The following is a 24,850-nucleotide window of genomic DNA, read 5'->3' on the forward strand; positions in this document are numbered from 1 at the left end:
TATTTGTGTGATACTGCAGTGCTTAAACTATTAAAATGTATGCATTTAAATCTTTAAAGGGCCATTTCCTCGAACAGAGTTTTGCTTACTCCAGGACTAGGCTTAGTTATGTTAGTACATTAAAAACAAACCTTACAAAAACAATACTTGTGTGACAATCTTGAGACAAAATAATGGCACTTGTATATGATAGGATTTGTCAGTGCAAGAAGTTTTTTTTAATTCAGGCAGCTCAAATTTACTTTTTAGTCTGAGACTAGGATAAGCCCTGTCTGGGAAACCACCCATAATTTTTATTTTCAATTAATAAAAAATTTAGCTTGTGATAAAATAATGGGTTGGTTTCCTAGACAAGGCTTAAATGTAGGCCAAGTTTAATATGCATGTTTGAGCTGTCTGAACTGAAAAGGGCTTGCAAGTCTCATTGTTTCATCTCAAGATCCACACCAGTAATGTTTTTGTAAGGGATGTTTTTTTTAAACTACTAAAATGTCCTTATATGGGAACCTATGAAATCCAGGCTAAAATCTCATACTCTAATTTGATTTCACATTGATAAGGTTACATATTCACAGTATGTCTTTTACATTATGTAGGATGATTTTATGTAGAAAACAATAAATCACTGATAAATGACTTGAGCTGGGTTTTACAGACTGGGTCACAACAACATGTTTAGTACTGTCCATGTGCTATTGAAATAAAAAAATAGGATTTTCTTGCAATACCTTATTTGTCCACTGGGTGGCAAACGTGTTCCGTTCTTAAAACACTGCTATAACATTGTACATTATGCTTGAAACACTAGGCTTGTTCGACTTCATGCGGCGCTGCAAGATAAGACTAAGATAAGTATTGCATTTTTTTAAGGCTTAAAGGGGTCATGGCCTGAAAATCGGACTTTTTTCATGTTTAAGTGCTATATTGGGCCCCCAGTGTTTCTATCAACTTGGATAATGTGAAAAAGATCAAACCTGTAACTTAGTTTTGGTAAACCATTCTCTGCAAGCATGTGAAAAATTAGGTTGTTCAGATTTTCCCTGTTTTGTGACACAGGTAGCAAGGCCAATTACAATAATACCGCCCCTTAATCTGCACTATCCAACACAGCACTGCCATTTAGTGCAGAGAAAAAAGAGAAAAAATAATTGACAGTAGCCTGGCTAACACCAGACCAGTTTCATAGAGAATGAGATGTGGTCTGGGAACCATATGCTCATTTTCTTGTATTTGAGGTGTGGTTTACGAATGCCCAGAGCTGTTTATTGGCCGCTACGAATGTCCGTCAAATGTGTCAGTACGTACCTCATAGCTAATTGTTTCAATTATACCAGATGACGTATGTAGAGCGACATCAATTCAAACGTAAACAACTTTTATCGAGTTTGTGTGCACACAGCTGAAAGCTATGCAACTAAACCGGTAGCTGTATATTGATATTGAAAAGCAACACAACTTAGTGACACTGTGGCAACCACAGTACAGGCATAATGACAATATGATATTAATAAATACCACTTACCATTTAGAAGTTAATTGTACTTCCTCGATGACGATGCCTAGCAGGTTGGTCCTATAAAACTCTGTGGTTATCATGTCTTGCCATATCCAAACACCCTTCTTGGATATGAAATTGTTTAACACTAAAAGTTGCTCTTTTTTTAAATAAACTTGCAATCAAAACTACTTGGAACACTATCTAAGGCTGCATCGAAAAGTAACTTCGCGTCTGCTGCCGTGTTGGATAAACAAAACTGCATCGGTGTGTCGCATAGGCGTCGTCATCGTCTTGCTTCCTCCTCCCCGTTCTGTGATTGGTTCCCTATTTCAGGGGAACAATTGGTCCATAGTTTCCATGTTAGACTTGCAGCGTGAATAAATTTGCTCGCAAGGTAGCATGGGGAAACCCAGGCTAAATTGACAGCACAATAGAGTTTCAATTGCAACAAACCACAATCACTGAGTGCGTTTTTTCGTCTTACGCCGATTATGCTTAATAAACTGATAACGTGTGGGGTCATGTAAATGCGTAAAACGTTTTTCTTTTATCGGGGAAAGCCCATAAACGGTGTAAGCAACAACTAATAAGCAAAGATAGTTTTTTGCTTATTACCCCGATCTTGCATGGCATGTTAACACCTTAACCGGCTTTCTTGCGGTTTTGTCCATGTGTGCTCGACTCAGTCTTATCAGAGGAGGGCAACCAAGATCTAACATCTGTTCTAAATGTGTTCAGCCACGGGGGCACCGTGCCACTAAAACGGTTTCAGAGACTTTTAGGCTTGATGGCGGAAGCCTCCCCGGTTTGCCCTCTTGGCAAGTTGAGTTCCCAACAGGGCGTGGATATCGGGACGAGCGTGCATTACAGTTACAAACGGATGTATGCGAGGGCCGAGACCCTGGTTCGATCCAAAACTGTTCAGCGGGGTGACCAACTCGGGCTGGTTACGAGGCGGAAAGTAGTCATGACAGACTCCTAGCTGACTGGCTGGAGAGCCCTATGCGATTGCGTCCTGGCTTCGGGCTCCTGGTCGGAGCGGTTGGGGCATATAAACCCTTTTGGAATGGAGATTAAACCCCCTGTCTGTCGGACTGATTTGGAGTCAATTCGATAAAGCAGAAGTGGGTCTGTTTGTGTCAGAGTACAACGCGCACTGCCCGCTGTTTTTCTCGTTGACAAGCTCTCCTCTGGGTGGGGAAGCGTTGTCGTTGCTTTGGCGGCCGAGAGCCAGCAATTACGCGTTCCCTCTGTAAAACTGCTGCCCTCAGTATTACACAAGATCAGAGAGGATAAAGCAACAGTGACAATGATCTGGCCGAACCAGCCGTGGTTTCCCGAGCTGTTGGAACTGTCAACGGCTCCCCCATGGCCTGTTGAGATGAGACCTCCTCTCTCAGGTGAACTACTTTCTACAGCACAGAATGGCTACGGGAAGCATGCCCTCCACCCTTAAAGTATATGTTGCTGCCATTGCCAAAGCGCTAGCTCTTTCTCCATTTGAGCCTATTCTAACGGTGGGTTTGAAATAACTTTCTCTAAAAACTGTACTTCTACTGGCTTTGGCTTCTGCTAAGCCAGTGCTTCTCAATTATTTTCTGTCACGCCCCCCCCCCCCAGGAAGAAGTAAACATTTTGCGCCGTGACTATAAATAGTATAATTTGTCTATAAAATTACACCTCTGAAAAAACTCAAGCAGCTTATCAGCGTGATTGGGGTGTATTGTCTTTAAGTGACGTCTTAATTTATTTAGACACAGTAAACATACCTGTCTTTCTTCATCTCCTTCATCGCAGTGAAGCCAAGCGCAACATATGCTTTGTCATATTTCCTCGACTTAGCTTTCGGGAGGCTTAACGTGTTTGCCTCATTATCTCTGTCTCTCTCTGACTTTCTTTTCATCCCTGTTAAATATTTTTCCATGGTGTTTGTTATCTACACTTCATATCTCCTGCTCTGTGATGTGTGCTCTTGTTCGGTGCAAAAAAAACACTTCCTGAAAAAGTATTTTCTCCATCTAGACAATACCTTAGCGCCAGACGCTGCTCGCCCGCTGAGTATTTGAGTTAGTTATTATGTGGATTATTTCCTACAAACTTTAATGCTGGACCTCGTCCGCCTGTTCACTGCTGCTCGTCCAGTGATCTAGACTCTTCCACAACCTGTGCGCTGGACGCCGTCCGCTCGCTAGGTATGTTGCTTGATTCATCGTTTACTTGTTACCCGCGTAGTGTGGTAGTTACGCTAGTAGGCTGACTAGCCCTGTCATGGGTTTTTGGCTGGTGCTTAGTACAGTAGGCCGTTATTCGGCTGGTCATTGAGATTGTTGCATGTTGTTAGCTTCGCTATGCTGGGCCTATCTTGCCGCACGCACAGCGCAGTTCTATACAATCTCCCATAGTGCAGCTACTGACACAATGTTGAGAGAGCGTTAATTGGCTGCTGTGCTCACGGCTTAGATAGGCTGTACACTCGTTTAGTCATTTTTACTGAAGATATTCACTCAGGACGGCTTCTATTATAGTAAGGAGTATAGTAATCATTCTATTATGAATGATAAAAAGCAAACTCGTTGTTTGAATGTAAAACTTTATTCTGAAGCTAGAACATAGCATGAATTTCAGAAACATCATTTCACTGTTTCATAAGCTTGTAGACTGAAGCAACGTTGGTCATGAATGTTCGTGTGTCTCTCCATCTTCATTTTCTCTTAATACATCATAGATCTTTAGGTCTGAACACAGGAGATAATTATACATCATAAATATAACAGCTTAATAGAGATAAATACTGACACATAGGAAAATGTTTCAAGTTCCTGTGAACTTGAAGTCGTGATCGACCCTACTTCCGTGTTGTGACGTATTTCCGAGTGAAACAGAATTTCATGAGAGGAAAATAGTGGGCGTGGTTTGTGTCTTTCACCGTGCTTTGATTGGATATAGAAAAGTAGGCGTTTTATTTAAAGCTGGCAGCAGACTGACAGTTGGAGGGACAAGCTGCCTAGCTGACGTCTTCAGAGAATGATCGCCACAAGGGGGCAGAATTACATTTTCCGATTTTGATTAAAGTTTATGAGGGCACATATTTATTAAAAAAAGACTAAACAATAATACCTAAAAATTGTCAGTTTTGATTTCATTGGAACTAGTCTGACACACTTGCCTCTTTATTGCCATCTCTCATGTTTTAAACATAAAATTGGAGTTTCTTCAACTTACATAAATAGGGAAGAGAGGGGCACAACCTAATGCATTTTCGTTCAGGTGCAATCATTCAAAAAATATTTGAGTTAGTATAAGTAATATTAGTAATATTCAATATTTTTACATAAGCAACAAACAAAAAAACCCTTTTTTTAACCTACTGTTCTCATACCCTAAAACAATATTTACAGTTAACATTTTTATGACTATTTACATAATATTTTCATTATTTCCTGCTAAATCATATCAAACATCTCAAACCAAAGTTATAAAAGTTATGGATCGCAGCTTTAAGTACATAAAAACGTCATTAAATTGAATATATAATTACACTGCAAAATCCCGGGAGTTAAATTAACACTGCTCAGTGTTTATATAGGTCCATCTCTAGAGTGTTAAAAAAGTAACACCGGAGAGAGTTAAAATCTGCAATCTGTGACTTTCTCCTCTCTATCACCATCTCTGTTTGAAACCTAAAATTGCATTTTAGATCTTACTTGTAGAGTTATTTTCTTATTTTAGGATTAGATGTTGGCTGTTTCATTTAAAGTCACCATTATTGTGATCAGTGGTTGTTTTAATTGGACTCTTGAGTCTTGGTCTTAGCTTTACAGCTTTTTTGGCTATTATAATTACATGTGTTCAACGCATGTTTGTTGTGGTTGAAGAGGAGACACTAGTGCATTTCTATGGTTGTTAAGATATACTTACAAATAACACTTCATTTAAAAATTATTGCTTACTAGAAGTAATTATTTATGTTAAAGTCGCCATGAAACGGAAGTAGCGGTTGCCTTATTTTCCCCGTGGTGACGTATATCCGAATGGAACGGCTTTTGTGATGAAATAAGGCAGGGCTGGATTTGAATTTGTCCATCGAGATCTGATTGGATCGTTTAAAGTTGGGTCGTGTTGCTAATTACTAATCGCTGCGATCCTCTACCGGACCCCGCCCACCTGCCATACTTTTGACCGGAAGTGAAGAGATATCGTTTTGAGGAGGGGAGGAGATTTGCATTTTTGATTAAAGATTATGAGAACACACGAATTTTTTTTTAAATAATGAAGCTCACAGATAAGTCATTTGTTAATAATGCCACAATATTAAAAAAATATATATAGTTTTTCATTTCAATTTCATTGCGACTTTAATAATATGAATCTGTAGTATGATATCCAGCTCCCTCATAACAGTTTTTCATTCTGAATCATTTTTAAACACTGACACTTACAGATTAACTGCTATATACTTTAGACACTTAAACATCAAGAGTCAGAGTATGAATCACAATGATGGTGACAATAAAATGAAAAGCTTCATGCTGCAATGCATGCTGGGTATCAACAAATTACAAATCTCATCCAGGACTCCCAGAATGCACTGGGGCATGAATAAATAATGAACTTTTTTACCATTTTCTTTGTCACCATTGTTGAGATTCATACTCTGATTCTTGATGTCTGTGCATCTACATTGTGCAGGGGTTAATGCTTTATGTGCACACTATCAAAATCCTTCAGAATAACAAACTGCTATGAGAGTTCTGGACCTTAAACTGTAGTATTTTTTTTTTAAACACAGTTAGAAAAAACTAACAAGCTAACAGTCAAGAGTCCAACTAAAACAACCACTGATCACAATAATGGTGACTTTAAATGAAACAGCCAACATCTAATCCTAGGATAAGAAAATAACTCTACAAGTAAGATCTAAAATGCAATTTTAGGTTTCAAACAGAGATGGTGATAGAGAGGAGAAAGTCACAGATTGCAGATTTTAACTCTCTTCGGTGTTACGTTTTTTAACACTCTAGAGATGGACCTATATAAACACTGAGCAGTGTTAAAGGGGTCATATGATGAAAATGTTAGCATTGCCACTTTGTAGGTGTGAGCAAAAATAGGTCATTGAAATTTGGCTTTCATTATGATGTCATAAGGATATCTTATTAGAATAATACCGCCTCCTTAATCTGAACTCTCCAACCACTGCACTGCCGTTTAGTGCAGAGAGAAAGAAAGAGAAAGGAAGGACTTGACAGCACAATAGAGTTTCAATTACAACAAACCACCATCATTGTGATCAGTGTTTGCACTTCATCCGCTCATTTGCATTTTAAAAAACACACCCAAAACGACACATTTTTGCTCAAACCTACAAAGTGGCAATGCTAACATTTTCATCATATGACCCCTTTAATTTAACTCCTGGGATTTTGCAGTGTATATTCAGCTTTTAGTTGTACTTCTTACATTTAATAAAATCTGATCAGTGTCACTTCCATTACATTAAATAATAAAACATTATCTAAAATCCATTGTAAACTTTCAAGGATGCATTACCTCAGTGTTTCCTCTTTGGTTTATTTCATCCAATTTTTTATGACCAATTTTTTTTATGACCTAAATAAAAGAATGGAAACTATTTATTGTGGTAATATCAAACTTATTGCATTAAAAACAAAATTCTCCAATGTTCAAAACAGTAAAAGATTTCAATTTGATCAGATGGATAAACTATTAACTGGTTTGAACTCATGTGAGGACATTATACTGTACTCACATTTCTCTTCAATGCTAAGCTCCCCATCAGTACACCAAGCTTTCGAAAATGATTGTCTAAAAGAACCTCCAACATTCCATCCATCATTACAATCAAGTATAACGTCTTCAGCACTGTGCCTTATGTAGTCATCATGGATGGGTTTTATATTGTACTCCTTATAAATGTCAGGTGTAATTTTGCAAGGCTCTATGAGAGAAACAAAGACACACATTGTAAAACTTTATAATGAGATTTAAAATAATCTGTAAACAGATGACTTACTCAGACATTTTGGAGGGGTTTCCCATATCCCATCCAGACACCTGTAATATCGCTTTTGCTTGTTCATAACAAAATAAGACTGGCAAGAGTACGATACTGATGTGATAACTTCACTTATCTTTTGCTTAATGTTAAAGTCTCCATCTTCAATCATAGGTGGTGGAGGGCAAATGCTGCCTAAACACCATATAACACCATCAAACACATTTATGTCTATTTTAAACATGTATGTCCAAGTATTTTACACTTTATAAATAAAATCTTTTTTAATTTTACCATTATGCTGATTTGTTTGCTGAATCTTAATATTGTACTTGATATCAATGTTAAATAAGATACCAGAGTCATTGAGTATTATATATACAGTGTATATCATATGTAAACATTATTTTTGAACATTTTGTGTGGACTCACTTGTGCAGTCAAACGTGCCGTCCCATTTTCCAGCTTTACAAATCAAAGTTCCGTTTGGTATTTTATCGTATGGTTTATTACACTTATATGTAAAAACATCAAAGTTGTTGAATGTATTTTTCTCATCTAACAGGGTCACAAACTGCAAGTTTTTTGTTGGTTTGGTACACTGAGCTTTTTCTGTAATAAAAATGTAGAAATTGTTCAACATAAATATGTGAACCTGTCTGTGAAGATATCAAGGTTATATTTTGTGAATCGACTCACTAATGCATTCTGGGTAAATCCAGGTTTGTGCATCACACTTAGCAATGGTCTGTCCATTAGATTCATAATCCTCAACACACTCATAGTGTGCTGTGTCTCCATGAGAATATTTCCTCTCACCTTGGATTTGATCAATCAGTATAGCATTGTTCACTATATGAAGAGGCTTTGAACAGAAAGCTAAAAAAAATGGAGAAAAAAATTTAAGAGGATTAGGTGAATCTATAATAACTACAATAAAACAACACAAACATCGTGTTTATTAAATTAAATAATTAAGCAGTGGCTACATTTGTTTTGTAAAAAGCTATATTTTTTTCTAAGAGTTTGGTTCCAAAAACGCGATTAACGGCAATTAAAAATAAATGAGTTACTGCCAAAATCAGTACTATATCAGGTCAGTATTTAAAAGTAAATTCTTAATTTTACGCAAAATACAATACCCGCCATGTTATTCTGTCATCTTTTCTCATTTGTTTTCCCAAAACGCAATAAACGCCACTCCTCCTTTTCTGCAGAATGCAATAAATCCGCTCAACAAATCACAGCGCACCATTCCACGCATTGTAAACAAACAATGGCGACGCATTGAATCCACACAGAATCCTATTTTCCTCATCTTGTACTTTGTGATCAACAAACAAACAAAAACAAAATAATACTTTAATGGCATTGATAAACCTGTGGTGGTTTTCTGTGATGGGAAAGAAACGTAAGCCATCAACATCTAATAATTTACGAGAGAGGCATTCGGGAGACAGAAAATGCTGGTTGCTTGTTCCATTGACATTGACCCCAGGGGATCTTATGAAAAACTTTCCATTATTTTACGCGAAGCCAATGAAAATCGAGCAGGACCAAAACACACAGCTGATCGCTATGAAAAATTTTAAACGACGATGTCCCAATTCCCAGATAGCAATTTTGTTCCGGCCAGCTCCGGCCCATACACAGCAAAATCCCCGTTGTTAAATTAACACCGGCTCTGTGTTTATATGGGTACCACCAGCAGGGTGTTAAAAGTAACACCAAAGCAGTGTTAAAGTTAATAAGATACTTAAAGGTGCAAAAGAGGATGTTTGTTTTATACATTTTTGCAATATTACTTAAACTGTCTTTACGAAATGATATTTATTAGCTGCACTGAAAGTAATAATATTAATATACGTCATCTGTGCACAAGATAAGGCCTTAAAAACATCAGCCAATTGCTCTTGCGGTCATCGCAATCATCATTGGCCCTCTGGCTTGTCCATCACTGCCACTACGATCCTTGTGAGATACGTGCGCGCTCCAGTAACTTTACACAGGCGACGCATGCGCATAGTGCATGAAACTCCGTCTTAAGTTTCGGTTTGTTTTCATTGTCGATCCTGCTTTCCTCCTCGAATTTGCACCATGGAAGAGAAAAAACCTGAAGTAGTACGCAAAAGAGACTTTTTTTAAAGCCGCTGGGAATAGGAGAAAATTGTCAGAAGAACGTAACTTGATGTAACCAGAGTCGTTAATGGAGAAACATTTAAACGCTGGAGAGCAATGAATGAACAGAGAGGTGTCAAGACAGACAAAAAATCTTCTCAACAGGTAACTTCTTTGTGGATGTAATTATTGTTGTACTGTTATTCAGGTATATTGACGTTGTTATTGTACTGTAGTTGTAAGGCAGTGACCAATCTGCTACATGCTAGTTGAAATGGGAGTAAGTTAGCGTCGACTGATCTAACGTTTTAACGTCTTATGTGTTTATTATCATATCATTTCACACAATGGCCCTCATTTATCAAAAGTACGTAGACCAAATTTCCAGCGTACACCTGGCGTACACCCAAAACCACGGTGACTTTGAGATTTATCAATATGGACGTTGGCGTACGGCACGCTCAAATCCTACGCCAGCTCAGGAGGTGGTGTACGCACATTTTGAGTTAGTGCAGAAATGCGCAAACACTTCCTAACACCACAACGCACTGACAAACTAAAATATATTATATATTATGACCCACTGTAAAAAAAAAAAAAACTAAAACATAGTAATTATAAACTTCAGTGTTTATTTTTATGCAACATGAACTTCAATGTTGTGTGACTTTACCAAAGCATTTAATTTGTATGCATATGTATTCCTTAAGTTGCGAGCCGTTTCAGGGCAGAGCACGTGAGCGGATCGGAGCGTTGAGCGGTGCGGTAATACCATCAGAGCGCCTTTTTCCGAAAATTCCGTTCGCTCAGGACCGCTCGTTTAATCCAGAACGCCCTTTGATAATTTGTTCGAGAATCTGTAGAAACGTCTAGCAATAAGTTATGGAATTCAAGCCTTAAATGTAAAGTAAAATTCAAAGTTAAGATTGGACAGGAAGAAAACATTGAAAGGGACTGCGGAGAGACTGTAAAAGTTTAGCAATCCTGGAATCTGAAGCGGCACATTGCAAGAAAGCACAGGATCTGCTACGAAAACATGATAATAATGCATCAAAAGGTAAGCTAGTTACATACCATTCGATGATAAATAAATAGCTACACATTAATAGGAAAGGTAAAATGCTTGTGTTGAATGGAGCCATAAATCCGATCATATGATAACATGCGGACAAAATCATGGCCACGAATTATCTTTTATGCTACATTATGGACACTTCCTTTTCTTATTTAGTCTAAAGTATGGCCATAAATATAAAATTCGTTCCCAATATTCAACAGTTTGTTCCTTGGAATTAATTATTATAATATTTTTTAATTACTATTACAAGTATTATTACTTCAAATTATGAATTAGCCTAGTAAAACATGTGGATGTCGTGGCAACAAATTGTTAATTTGAATTATATCCGGAGCTGCGTATCAAACTGGATCTTAGCTAACAAACAACTGTATGTAAATACAGAAAAACACACTACAAAAGTTACTACATCATTTTAAAATATTATTTAAAAAAAACTTAACCGAACCATTAAGCAGACATATAATTTAGATGTAGGCAACAGTAAATAATAATAATAATAATAAATAATTATTCTTCTAAATATCAATAAGCGTCATTAATAATAAAAATAAATAATAATAAGAATATTACAAATTGTCATCCAATTATTAATGTGTCTTTAATCCCACTCTTTAAACTCCCAAATAAAACAATTTTGTTTCTTTTCACTTCCCCGGATTCTCTTCTTTGCCGTCTTTCGTGTGTCAATGGCGTAAAATGAGGGCGTGGGGGAGGTGGAGACTTGAATTTATATGGGCGTGTTATTCTAATGACGCTCGTTTTCGGCCGCGGCATTTATGAAGGGCAGATATTGCGTACACCTGAATATCAACGGTACGCACAGTTTCATAAATCAGGCGGTGAGAGGAGTGTAAGCATAATCTTACGCCAACATATACGCCCGTTTCTACGCAAGAATGATAAATGAGGGCCAATGAATTCACTGACGCGACACTGCATATGCCTGTGGCAAACAAACACTCGTTCGTGCACGAGTTTAGGAAGGCGTTCCCTAGAAATGAGCTGTGAAGGCGGGAGTCTGTTCTTACGCATGCGCTCATTTAAAAAACTCAGTAACCATTTTTGGATTCTCGGTCGGCAAAAAACATCCTCTTTTGCGCCTTTAAGTAATCAGTTGAGTGATTATTTGATTATTGAAGACACCTGGTGATAATGAGCCAAACTACAACTACAACTTCCAGCCACTGCCTAAGATAAAATCAACTGAAAAGACATCTCTCTTATTACAAACCAGACTGACTTTTGTCTATTTGAAATTGTTTAGTCACCATTATGGTGATCAGTGGTTCCTTTAGTTGGGTGGTTTGACTCTTGTTTCTGCCTTTGAGGGCTTTGCAACAGTGTTTATTAAACACATTATTTGTTTCAAAGGCTGTTGAAGCAAAGTTTATATACATTTTAAACAGAGAATCAAAATTCAGTACTCATAGAAAATTAGATGTTGATCATATGTATATTATTCCCTTGTTGGATTTCAGTAACATAGCTTTCCTCAGATCAAGCTTTTCAAATGTTATTGTTAAATACCTGCTGGAAATACTTTTTTTGCCTCACGTGCAGATATCATGAATCACCCCATTAATCGCAACCATGGTGACAAACATAATGTTACAAAGCATGCTGGGATCCACCATAGTATAAAACTCATGACTCCCATCATGCATTGCAACATAAATTATGTCACCCTTGTTGCGATTAATGTGGTGATTCATGATATCTGCACGTGAGGCAAAAAATGAACCTTCCAGCAAGTATTTAAAAATAAAATTTGAAAAGCTTGATCTGAGGAAAGCTCTGCAAGTTAAAACCAATAAAGAATAATATTCATTTGATCAAAATTGTATTTCCTATGAGTACAGAATTTTTTGACTGCGTAAACAATTTAATAAAATCTACAAGCTCTGTTATAAAAAAAAAAATTATAAAATTTTGTTCTAACAACCTCTGCAACAAATAACTTGTTCAATAAACACTGTTGCAAAGACCTCAAAAGGAAAACAAGAGTCAAACCACCCAACTAAAGGAACCACCGCTCACCATAATGGTGACGAAACAATTTCAATGTAGACAAAAGTCAGTCTGTTTTGTAATAAGAGGATGTCTTTTCAGTTGATTTTATCTAAAGCCCGGGATACACTGCACGATTATTGGCTGTCCCAGACGAAAGATTGCCATCATGAAACAATCGTCGCGATTTCTGTGATCGTGGCTCTTCATCGGTGGTCCTATGTCGTACAATGAGAGAGGTTCAAAGACGGCCTCTCTCCCGGTCTTGCGTCCAAAGATAGCCTACAATAGTTTTCTGACAGTGTCAGAAATTCAGCATGATCAACGCACAGTGTGTTTGCTGCTACGACCTGCACGCCTGTTTTTGTTTACCACGAGCGCATGCTGGTGACGTTGCGCAACGTGTGACGCTGCCGCCGAAGCTTCCGTGTCATCATCGTACAGTCTACATGCCTCTCGTACCCGAGTTTAAACGAGCCATGTCGCACAGTGTGATAAGGTAATGATCTTATAGGAGGGCAAAAATCATGCAGTGTATTCCGGGCTTAAGGCAGTGGCTGGAAGTTGTAGTTGTAGTTCGGCTTATTATCACCAGGTGTCTTCAATAATCAAATAAACGCTCAAATGATTGCTAAAGTATCTAATTAACTCTAACACTGCTTCAGTGTTACTTTTAACACCCTGCTGGTGGTACCCATATAAACACTGAGCCGGTGTTAATTTAACACCGGGGATTTTGCTGTGTACAACCAGTTTTCCTTGGCCCACATACAACGAAGTGTATGCTACAGTGGCCCAGTTCTGGATTACAGACAATAGCCCATAACTGGGCCAGAACAGGCCCTGATGGCAGCCCTCACTTAGCCCCTAGGAAGCCCTCATGCAGCACAACCCCCAGAGTTGCACGTTTTTTTCCGAAATTAGTCAAAATGGATTTATTGCGTTTTGGAACCAGAGGTGTCAAATCCATGTGCCAGGAGTAAAAGTCCTTCCCAGTATTTTGTTCCAATCACCTGGATTTGCTAATTTGTACAGTTTTTCAGCAGGAGGTGACCTCCTGGTTCGTTGGTGTTTTAAGACCTCAACCAAGCCTTCAAGGCAGCGCTGTCTGGAAGGCACTCCCCATGCCCCGAGCGTTTCAGCCAATCACAGCACTGGTGCTAGATATCGAGCCTTCCGCCACAGCTTCTCAGTAGCCTGATTTTTTTTCCCAAACCAGTTCAGATAGGAGTTTTACTTAAACATGAGCTCAGGGGCAGAAAGAAATTTGATTGGTTCACAAAAATGACCAATGAAAGTCCTCAACCGGAGCCTTCAAGGCAGCTTCTGCAGTGAAGCAGTTCGAGCTCACCGTTGGTCAGGTGAGTAGCGCAGATGGTTAGATAGGAATGTGACTGGTTTGGAATTCAGCTCGAAATGTTCGACTTTCTTTTTCGTGCCAGTTTCACGTAATGGTTACTCATTTTTTTTTCCTTTTTTCAAACCATTGTCGTTTGGGATTGGGGTTAGATTTGTGGGTTTTTTTCATTTTTAAACTGTTTTCGCGCGAGGATGAAGTTGGGTTTGGGTTAGAATGGCAGTGGTTTATACATTTATTTGTCAGAAATTTAAACTGCTTTCACTTGATGTTGGGGTTAGAGTTGGGTTTGGGTTAGGATGTCATTTTACGTAACAGAAAGTTGTTCTAACCCCAATCCCAAACGACAATGGTAAGAAAATAGGAAAAACAATTGAGTAAACATTACGTGAAACTGGCACGAAAAAGAAAGTCGTGCCACGGACACGTGAAAACGTGGTAACACGTAACTTAAACGCTCGAAACATTTCGAGCTGAATTCAAAACAGTCACATTCCTATCTAACCATCTGCGCTACTCACCTGACCAACGGTGAGCTCGAACTGCTTCACTGCAGAAGCTGCCTTGAAGGCTCCGGTTGAGGACTTTCATTGGTCATTTTTGTGAACCAATCAAATTTCTTTCTGCCCCTGAGCTCATGTTTAAGTAAAACTCCTATCTGAACTGGTTTGGGAAAAAAAATCACGCTTCCCAGTAGCGCCTCACTGCAGAACGCGACATCCAGGGGGCGGGGTTGGATTTAGATCCAAGGGCGGAGCTGGATCCCGATCCAGAGATCCCATTGGTCGGCAGTTTTACCACAAGATACGTCATTCACGTTTTGCTGGGTTACCATTTCCGCATTAAGTCGTAACTAAATTAAGTTATTATTTTGACATAAAAACTAACTTTACTTATGACTACAATAAAAGTAGTACCCGGTGAAATGTAAGTTTTTTGCTATAATGTTTTGGAGTAAAACATTTCGGGTAAGCCTACTATGAGTAATCTTCCCACATGCAGTTTAAGACCTATTAATGGATACAGTATAAATATGCATAATTATTAAAATATATAGGCTATGGCATGTTATTTAGAAATTAATAAATTGAATGTTTATCTTGTATGAACTTGTTTTAACGTGTCTTTGCTTAGAGCCATTAGGAAACAGGTTTCCCTCGTAGATGGTTTACTTTTTTAATTTGCTAATAAAAGATATCAAATAAATTTGTTTTTATATTTACTCGTAGGAATAGCTGTGTTATAAGTGGGATAATGTACAAATAAATCTCTTCAGTGATATCAAACTGTTGGGAACGTGTCCGTACCTCTCCTTACACCTAACTGTGATACTTTCAAAATTATGAATCTTTCTCAACTATATTATTAATCAAACGTACACTTAAATTGATAAGAGCAAACGTTGGCGACCACAGGTTGCAACTAATTGCGGGCTGCAACAACGCAAATATACTGGTTCATTTGGCAGAACAAAGTATATAAAGTGGGAGGAGTTGGATCTAGATCCAACCCCGCCCCCTGGATGTTGTGTTCCGCAGTGAGGACCATCTCCAGCTTCTGGCAGTTTGAGCTCACCGTTGGTCAGGTGAGTAGGGCAGATATGCTAAGATAGGAATGTGACTGTATTTGAATTCAGCTCGAAATGTTTCGAGCATTTAAGGGACGTGTTACCGCGTTTTCATGTGTCTTTGGCACAACTTTTTTACGTGCCAGTTTCACGTATTGGTTGCTCAATTGTTTTTAGATGCTTAGATTTGGGGTTTTCGTCTGATTTTTAAACTGTTTTCAAGCAAGGATAAAGTTGCGTTTGGCATAAATGCGGATGTCATTTTAAGCATTGGTTTATTTGTCAGAATTTAAACGGCTTTGGTTGAATTTTAAACCGTTCCTGCGGATTAAGGTGATGATGTCATTTTATGTAACAGAATGTTGTTCTAACCCCAATCACAAGCAACAATGGTAAGAAATTAGGAAAATCAATTGTGCAACCAATACGTGAAACTGGCATGTAAAAAAAGTCACATTCCTATCTTACCATATCTGCACTACTCACCTGACCAACGGTGAGCTCAAACTGCCAGAAGCTGGTGGAAGGCTCAATATCTAGCACCATTGCTGTGATTGGCTGAAACGCTCGGGGCATGGGGAGTGCCTTCCAGACAGCGCTGCCTTGAAGGCTTGGTTGAGGGCTTAAAACACCAACGAGCCAGGAGGTCACCTCCTGCTGAAAAACTGTACAAATTAGCAAATCCAGGTGATTGGAACAAAATACTGGGGAGGACTTTTACTCCTGGCACATGGATTTGACACCTCTGTTTGGAACCAAACTCTTTAAATTGGATTGTGGCTTATCTCCATATAAAATATTCCCATCTGATTTCCAGCAACTAAAATGTCTTAAATTTTTACCTGAAGAGTTCTTTAAAATCCAGCATCAATGAAAACTCACCTTCACACGTTGGTGCTTTCTCCCACTTTGCATTGTGGCATTCAACTTTACTATTCCCGCTCATAGTGAAATGTGTTAGACATATGTAATTGACATAGGATCCAGATGAATACACTGTCTGAGGTTTAGAGATGATGAGTGCATTATCTACTTTAGGGGGGCTGACACAACTCTGCTCCTCCACTGAAAGAAAAACAACTTTGCATTTTTATGTGAGTTGGGGTTTTAATGTTTTAAATAACATGCTATTAGCATGATGTGTTATACACATGTGACATTTATTTTCTTCCATTATACGTTACTATATATGTCAACACTGAATGACAGAAGTAGGATTATCATAACTGCACAACCAGTTTCAAAAGACTTTGAACAAAAAAAAAATCCTGGCAGTGTAAACGTCTGAGTTATATTTACATTCATGCGTTTGACTCCCAGCACTGCAAAATCCCGGGAGTTAAATTAACACTGCTCAGTGTTTATATAGGTCCATCTCTAGAGTGTTAAAAAAAGTAACACCGAAGAGAGTTAAAATCTGCAATCTGTGACTTTCTCCTCTCTATCACCATCTCTGTTTGAAACCTAAAATTGCATTTTAGATCTTACTTGTAGAGTTATTTTCTTATCCTAGGATTAGATGTTGGCTGTTTCATTTAAAGTCACCATTATTGTGATCAGTGGTTGTTTTAGTTGGACTTTTGACTGTTAGCTTGTTAGTTTTTTCTAACTGTGTTTAAAACACATTGTTATAGCAAAGAACAAACAATTGTGTAAATGAATATTGATAGTTAATGTTAGTGATGGGAGAAACGAAGCTTTTCGAAGCTTCGAATCAATTGAACCAATTGGTTCGAAAATTGATTCAGCTTTTCGAAGCAGTTCGAAACCCACACACGCTGGCGACCCCTGCTGGTCAAAAAAGTGTATAAGCAGATATGTCCAAACATTTTACACTTTTTTTTTACAAAATAATAGCAAGATTTTTATTAAAATATGTTAAAAAATTATTTAACTTAATTAAGACATAGTTAAAAGTGTATTATGTGTTTTTAGTTTTATTTAGGGCAAACAAATGAATAAAACTAACTACCCTTTTAATTATGCACATTTTTGTCATTAAATCTGTCTATAAACAAAAAGTAGACAACAAGTTAGAAGGATGAATGTTTTATGAACTTTCATAATAAAACTGACCCGAGTTCACCTAAACTTATTAGACACTGGTCATTTGATTAACTCCCCCTAGTGGTGAACCATCGGATTTTCGAAACGTTTCGAAACAGTTATGACGTAATGAAGCCTCGTTTGCTAAAATCACGTGACTTTGACCAGTTTGAAACAAGCTCCGAACCACTGATTCGAAACAAAAGATTCGTAAATGTTTCGAAGCCTCATGAAGCAGTGCTTCGAAAACGACCATCACTAGTTAATGTACACTGTCAAATATAAACATTTAAATGAACAGATTTAATAATACAGTTTTTCCTCACTCATCAAAAGCATCTTTTTCTGTTAAAAATGAAATACTACAGTTTAAGGTCCAGAACTCTCATAGCAGTTTGTTATTCTGAAGGATTTTGATAGGGTGCACATAAAGCATTAACCCCTGCACAATGTAGATGCACAGACATCAAGAATCAGAGTATGAACCTCAACAATGGTGACAAAGAAAATGGTAAAAAAGTTCATTATTTATTCATGCCCCAGAGCATTCTGGGAGTCCTGGATGAGCTTTGTAATTTGTTGATACCCAGCATGCATTGCAGCATGAAGCTTTTCATTTTATTGTCACCATAATTGTGATTCATACTCTGACTCTTGATGTTTAAGTGTCTACATTATATGGCAGTTAATCTGTAAGTGTCAGTGTTTAAAAATGATTCAGAATGAAAAACTGTTATGAGGGAGCTGGATATCATACTACATTTTCATATTATTAAAGTGCCCATCTTATGACTGCTTTTCCACAAGTTATATAGGTGTATGAGTTCCATAAAGCATGTTTCAAAAGTTGTTTGCTCGAAATAGCTTGTAGGAAAAGATTGTTACCCATCTCTAGTAGCCTCTGTTTCAGGGCAGTTCAGATTGTGCCGTTTTGAGGTAGTCTTACATATTTATGAGCTGCTGCTCCTTTGATCACGCCCCACTACTAACGTCATGTGCGCGTGCATAGTGATATCGTGACCAGTACAGACCATACTGTGTTATTATTTTATATATTATTATTATTATTAACGGTTTATGTTGCCAACAGACAAATCATGCAGAAAAGTATCACTAATAAGTAACGTTACACTACAGGAGAAGAAACTCATGACACACAATGATTCCAGAGTAAATTGTGATGTTACGTTAGCAGTCACAACAATAAACTTGTTTTCCCTGGACAATGCTAACATATTCCAGTTATAAAAATTTTAGAACGCATTATTTTCGCAAATTACAGAAATTAAGACCCGGCGGGGGATGTATACTGCTTGTGGACCGCGTGCTAATTGCTAGAAGCTAGCGGGAGGTCCGGACCGTAAAGTTATAAGAGGCTCGGGGGTTAGCCTCGTCAGAAAAGCCGGGGCGGTAAGGCCCGGTCTCGGTGTGTCAAACACATCATGACACACAAAGATTCCAGCGTAAATTGTGATGTAGCAGTCTGAACAATACACTCGTTTTCCCTGGACAATACTAACATATTCCCGTTATAAACATTTTCAAACGCATTATTTTAGCAAATTACAGAAATTAAGACTTGGCGGGGGATGTATACTGCTTGTGGACCGCGTGCTAATTGCTAGAAGCTAGCAGGAGGTCCGGACCGTGTAACTTATATATCTATGCGGACCGTAAAGTTATTAGAGGCTCGCCTCGTCAGAAAAGCCGGGGCGTACGGTCTCGGTTAGTTTGGCAAAAAGCTTTTAGCTCTAGCATCATAAATGTAGTATTTTGTGACAGAAGATGACAACATGCAAAATACAACGTGACTTCTTACCTTTTGTGATGAAACAACGCGATCGCGAATCGAATCCAGTCTGTTTCAGATGTGTGAATGATCCATGAAAGTCCAATTAAATACATCCAATGACCATTTTTGTCCACAAATGCTTATAATCCGTGAAATATAGATACATAGTCTGTTGTTTACATCAGATTTTGCATGAAGGTCTTATCGCCTACAATCTGAGGACTGTTTGCGTCGTAACACACTGTATATAAGATTACGCCGGGTTCCAATAACCACGCGTTAAAACTTTGTTTTTAAAAGTAGGTGGAAGTATAATCCATAATATCCAAATAGCGCTGTTATTTCCGTGAGACATAATAACAGCACAGAGGGTCTCATTCAAGTGACTGCTCTATGCTCTCTAGCTACCTGGTGGGTGGAGACCTGCGAGTGGGGTGGTGGGTGGGAAAATTCAAACTGAATGTGACGAAATGGTTTGTTACGTCACAACGGAGCTGAGTTTTAACTGGCACAATCTGAGACTCAAGGCAGAGGACATTCAGAAACCTGTATCTCACTCAAAACAGCATGGATGGATTTTTTTCCAAGTTTGTATGCGTGTGGGAGCATCAGAGACACAAAATAACACCCCAAAACCCAGAAAAAGTGAGTTTTTCATAATATGAGCACTTTAAAATAAATAACTACTTCTAGTAGGCAATCATTATTAAATAAAGTGTTATTTGTAAGTATATTCTAACAACCATAGAAATGCACTTGTGTCTCCTCTTCAACCACAACAAACATGCAATAAACACATGTAATTATAACAGCCAAAAAAGCTGAAAAACTAAGACTAAGACTCAAGAGTCCAATTAAAACAACCACTGATCACAATAATGGTGACTTTAAATGAAACAGCCAACATCTAATCCTAAAATAAGAAAATAACTCTACAAGTAAGATCTAAAATGCAATTTTAGGTTTCAAACAGAGATGGTGATAGAGAGGAGAAAGTCACAGATTGCAGATTTTAACTCTCTCCGGTGTTACTTTTTTAACACTCTAGAGATGGACCTATATAAACACTGAGCAGTGTTAATTTAACTCCCGGGATTTTGCAGTGAGAGCATTCAGTCTATACACAAGTATGTGTGATTATCGAACCCATGACCTTTTGAGATGCTGCTGTAATTATTCCCCGTTTCTCTTTTACAATCCTAACTTTTATGAAAGTAATAAGACTCACATTCACAGGTTGGTGTCTGCCATGTACCGCTGATGCATCTGACCACTGTGTGTGATGATTTAAACCCTGGATCACATTTAATCTCTACAGCAGACTGTTTGATGTTCAGCTGTCCATGTGGAATGCTGGGCAAAGGACCGCATTCATCCACCCCTGTATTGAGAGACCCAACATACACATTTCCATACAAATTCACATTAAAACTGTACTGCTGAAATCGGACAATTAGAAAACACTCACTGATGCATCGTGGCTCATTTATCCAGGTTCCATTGGCACACATCGCTGCTCCCCACCAGTTCCCAAAATATGGTTTATAACCCGGATTGCATGAATAATAGATCATTTCCCTTTTCGAACTGTCTCTGTGTACATTCCCGTTTTCAAGGATTGGTGTAGTGCAAGATTCTTTCTTTTCTATGAGGAACGAATTTCACAATCTTTTCATTTGAATCATTTATGAGTTATGTGATGATAATAAGGCTCTTGATAGCATGAAATTGATTTGTCAACAAGCTGTCACTTGCCAGAAGGAATACAGGGCTGTATGTTTGTCCATCTGCCCTGGTAATTACAGATGATTTCTATGCGTCGCTGGGGTTCAGTAGGACAATGATATACTATTCGTGAATAAACTTCGTACCGAGTTCTTGTGGGTTCTTCAAACTGAGCATTTGGGATATTTGGTGTTTCACACATAATGTCTGAAAAACAAACATTCATCATAATATTTATTAGAATTTAAATAATATGATTTATTATAATAGCACAGATTGTAACATTTGATATAAATTTATATACTGTACCATCACACAGTGGATCAGGTTTCCAACCATCTTTTGTACATGTGGCCTCACTTGCCATTTGACGATAATCAGACAAACATCTGTAAGATCTTCTTTCATTCAATCTCATATTTCCATAGAAATAATAAGACGCATAAGAAAGCCGACGGTCACGTGGCACTTCACATGTAATCTCTAAAAGAAGATTTTCAACATTTAATTAATATTTATTGATTTAAAAATTGAGAGTTGAGGAACAAGTTCAGAAAAGTTTCTCAATGCTTACCCTCACAAACAGGCGTGTGATCCCATCGCCCATCATCTAGGCATTTAAATGATTTGATGGTTTCTTTTGTAAAAAAGATCCTGTATCTTTCAGAGCAGGTAATGTGCACAGTTTCTCCAACTTTGAAAAATGTCTTTGCCTCTGGCACGATTTTTTCTATTCCAAATTTGGTTTCCTTAAGTTCACAAGTTATTTCTATTGAAAACATAATAACAATAATCTAATAAAAAGAACACAAAAAAATGACTATAACTGAATCCTGTATACAGTTTAGTGAATAAAATCTGTAGGGCACAATGTCTTACATCAAGGATTACTATGGGAATTAAGAATTAATAAATTCATATTTAATAGTCAAGTTGAAATCAGAAGGTTTATAATGTGTCTAAGTAAAATGTGATCTAAGAAAGCCCCTACATGTGCATGTACCATGGGCGTCGGAAGCAAATGAAAAGTGGGTGGGTCCCCACGTCAACACCCCACCCCCCCGAAAATACATTTACTGCAATAGATGCAATTTTCATGTTTCCTTTTAATTAGCCTGAACATTTGCGTTTATTAAATAAAAGACAGTATTGCGGTCAGGATTCTGGTAATAGCCCTTTGAAAATTTAGCAAATAATGACAGATGTCATATTTCATTTATTTTTCTCTGTGACATTTTTTTTCTCTACTCTGCTGACAGTAGGCTACAATGTTTATTTTTTATTTTGAGGAAATAAAAGGTAATAAAAACGAATGAAGGTAACTGTTACAATTTTTGTATACCCTTTTTATTTGTTATACCCAATCTCTCTTTCTCTGGCTGCGTTTACACTTGGCATTAACATGCGACCTGTATCCGGATGTTGTCCACATACACATTGAAAAGACAAGTGTAAACGCGTCTGTGATCGGAATGTTATCCGATCTGTGTGTCCTGATGCAGAGGTAGTCGAGGACGCTTTGTGATCGGATCTCAGTGTAATGTAAACGCAATCCAGCCATCGTATCTGCATTTACAGGTCAACGTCACAAAAAACCCCGCCCACTATCATCTCCTCTCACTGACAACTGTCAAAAATAAAGGACGTTAGGTCATGGAGCGCAGGTGAGAGACGCATACATTCATATTTGTGGAGCAATGAAAGCTACGCTTAAAAGTATCTTAATAAATCGATATTCAAAAGCATTTTAACACTGCTGACTGTATTTAAGTTATTCAGGCATATGTTATATGTTCCTATTCATAGAGAGATTTAATATTTAATGGCAGAATTCAGGATCGTTATAATGTTTGAGTTTCCATGGCGACATATCAACGTGAATGTTCCGCTTGTTTCTGGTCAATCGGCTGTTTCTGTCTCATTTAACACATTTTAAGTTACTTTAAAACACGTACAAACCATAATAACATTAACCAAATACATTTATTCAGTGTTGGTTTTATGCAAGGTTACTTATATGTGTTTGTAAATTACATTACTTCTTACGCACTATGAACAGGAAATGTAGGAAATTTTTAGCTCTTTTAATTAAATCATATTAAAATTACCAGGAAACATAACTAACAACAGGTTAAAAAATAAATATACATATAAGTTTAGGCAGAGGCAAAAGCCCGTTATTAGGGCAGAATAAAACAGTGGAGTCGGTCATGTTTCACACGGATTTTGTTGTTGATTTAAAGCATGCGGGTGAAAGTCAAGTTCACGTAAAGTTAAACAGGACATTCATCCGCGGTGCGGACGCTATAAGGCTTTTAAAGATAAGGCTTTTAAAGCTAAAACATATAACGCTTAAAATGTGGACATCACGGTTGTTGGGGTTGCTAGTTATTCTCTGCTGTTCAGTAGCACTGTACAATACGGGATTGCGGTTAGCGCGAAAACCCTAAATCATGTGGCTAAAGACAGCTGTACCCACTTTGATTGACAGCTATCCACCCAGCGCGCGTCTCCACGCACGGGATCCGATCACACATCCAGATACAGAAGCCACATTTATGTGACAAATGTAAACGCGCCGTGTCCTGATATACGGATGATCGGATCTGCGTGAACGGATCGCCGAGATCGCATGTTAATGCAAAATGTAAACGCAGCCTCTTAGAGAAATATAAATGTGAGATTCTGGAAATGAGATAAATTTATTTAATGGTATCCATCGGGAACATGCTGTCATAAGAGTTTGAGCATGTGTACTTCTAAAACACAATCGATTAAACAATTGCAGAGGTATGACTTTACGAATCATTTGCAAATGTACCTCGCAAATAATGTTAATACATGAAGACGTTATAAGCGCATGAAAAGTAATTGCAGGCTTCTGAAAAAAAAACACTTTAAAATTATCCAGCGATTGTGGCACCATAATCAAAATAAACAATTTTACTGCAGTAATAATATTTTAACGAGTAGCCTATACTTTTAACGGTTTGAAAGGAACCACATTTAATCCTGTGTCAATTATTATCAATAAAAGCATATGCTAAACCTAAACGTCTCCGTGCCTCCGCAATTCATATCTATCCTCCTCATCTCCTCCGTTTTTTTTCTTCTGTTTCTTGAACTTGGGGCTCGAGTCGACCTAATGTTCGACCTGCCTTTAAGAACAGCAAGCTTAGTTCGTTAACCATTAATTATTAAGACTAAATGGGCAGGCAAACTCGTGAAACAGTGAAAGTAAAATAATTCGCCATAATATGGTTTTACACGTCTATAGAAAATATACTATAAATAAAGCAGTTATTAATTTTCCTAATGCATGGATGTTTGACCTTTACTTCCGTTTTAAACGTTATACATTTCGCAAAGGAGGTTTTTCAGCACTTACTTTGAACAGCAAATCAGCAGCACCTCCCTCCGCGACTTTTTTTAAAAAGCTGAAACGGTCCGCGGTGTAAAAAGCAAAGGTTGGGGATCCCTGCTATAGTGGAATGGATTTTGACTAACAGCGCTTTGATAAGTGAACAGACAAATGCGCTAAAGTAGAGAAAAAGTGGGTGGGTCCATTATCATTGGGCTTAAAAAGTGGGTGGGTCCTGTCCCACCCACGTATAATGGTTCCGACGCCCATGGCATGTACACA

General features: G+C 37.9%; 1 protein-coding gene across 3 annotated transcripts in view; it reads right to left on the reverse strand.

Annotated features, from left to right (window-relative positions):
- Positions 1 to 4,071: 4,071 nt before the first annotated feature.
- LOC135767374 (complement factor H-like) overlaps positions 4,072 to 24,850 on the reverse strand; it is a 45,329-nt gene continuing 24,550 nt past the window's right edge. For 2 of the 3 annotated variants that reach the window (XM_065277056.2, XM_065277057.2), the window contains exons 3-14: positions 21,782 to 21,976; positions 21,517 to 21,690; positions 21,238 to 21,414; positions 20,951 to 21,127; positions 20,711 to 20,863; positions 16,527 to 16,709; positions 8,214 to 8,393; positions 7,947 to 8,126; positions 7,533 to 7,709; positions 7,269 to 7,457; positions 7,049 to 7,108; positions 4,072 to 4,233 (exon numbers count right to left, since the gene is read on the reverse strand). In XM_065277056.2, coding sequence (XP_065133128.1) covers positions 7,086 to 7,108; positions 7,269 to 7,457; positions 7,533 to 7,709; positions 7,947 to 8,126; positions 8,214 to 8,393; positions 16,527 to 16,709; positions 20,711 to 20,863; positions 20,951 to 21,127; positions 21,238 to 21,414; positions 21,517 to 21,690; positions 21,782 to 21,976 — 1,808 coding nt within the window. In that variant the 3' untranslated portion in view covers positions 4,072 to 4,233; positions 7,049 to 7,085. The remainder of the gene's footprint in view (positions 4,234 to 7,048; positions 7,109 to 7,268; positions 7,458 to 7,532; positions 7,710 to 7,946; positions 8,127 to 8,213; positions 8,394 to 16,526; positions 16,710 to 20,710; positions 20,864 to 20,950; positions 21,128 to 21,237; positions 21,415 to 21,516; positions 21,691 to 21,781; positions 21,977 to 24,850) is intronic. The other variant, XM_065277059.2, reaches the window with a different exon arrangement.

The sequence above is a fragment of the Paramisgurnus dabryanus genome, chromosome 6, assembly GCF_030506205.2.
Source record: "Paramisgurnus dabryanus chromosome 6, PD_genome_1.1, whole genome shotgun sequence".
Classification (NCBI taxonomy): Eukaryota; Metazoa; Chordata; class Actinopteri; order Cypriniformes; family Cobitidae; genus Paramisgurnus; species Paramisgurnus dabryanus.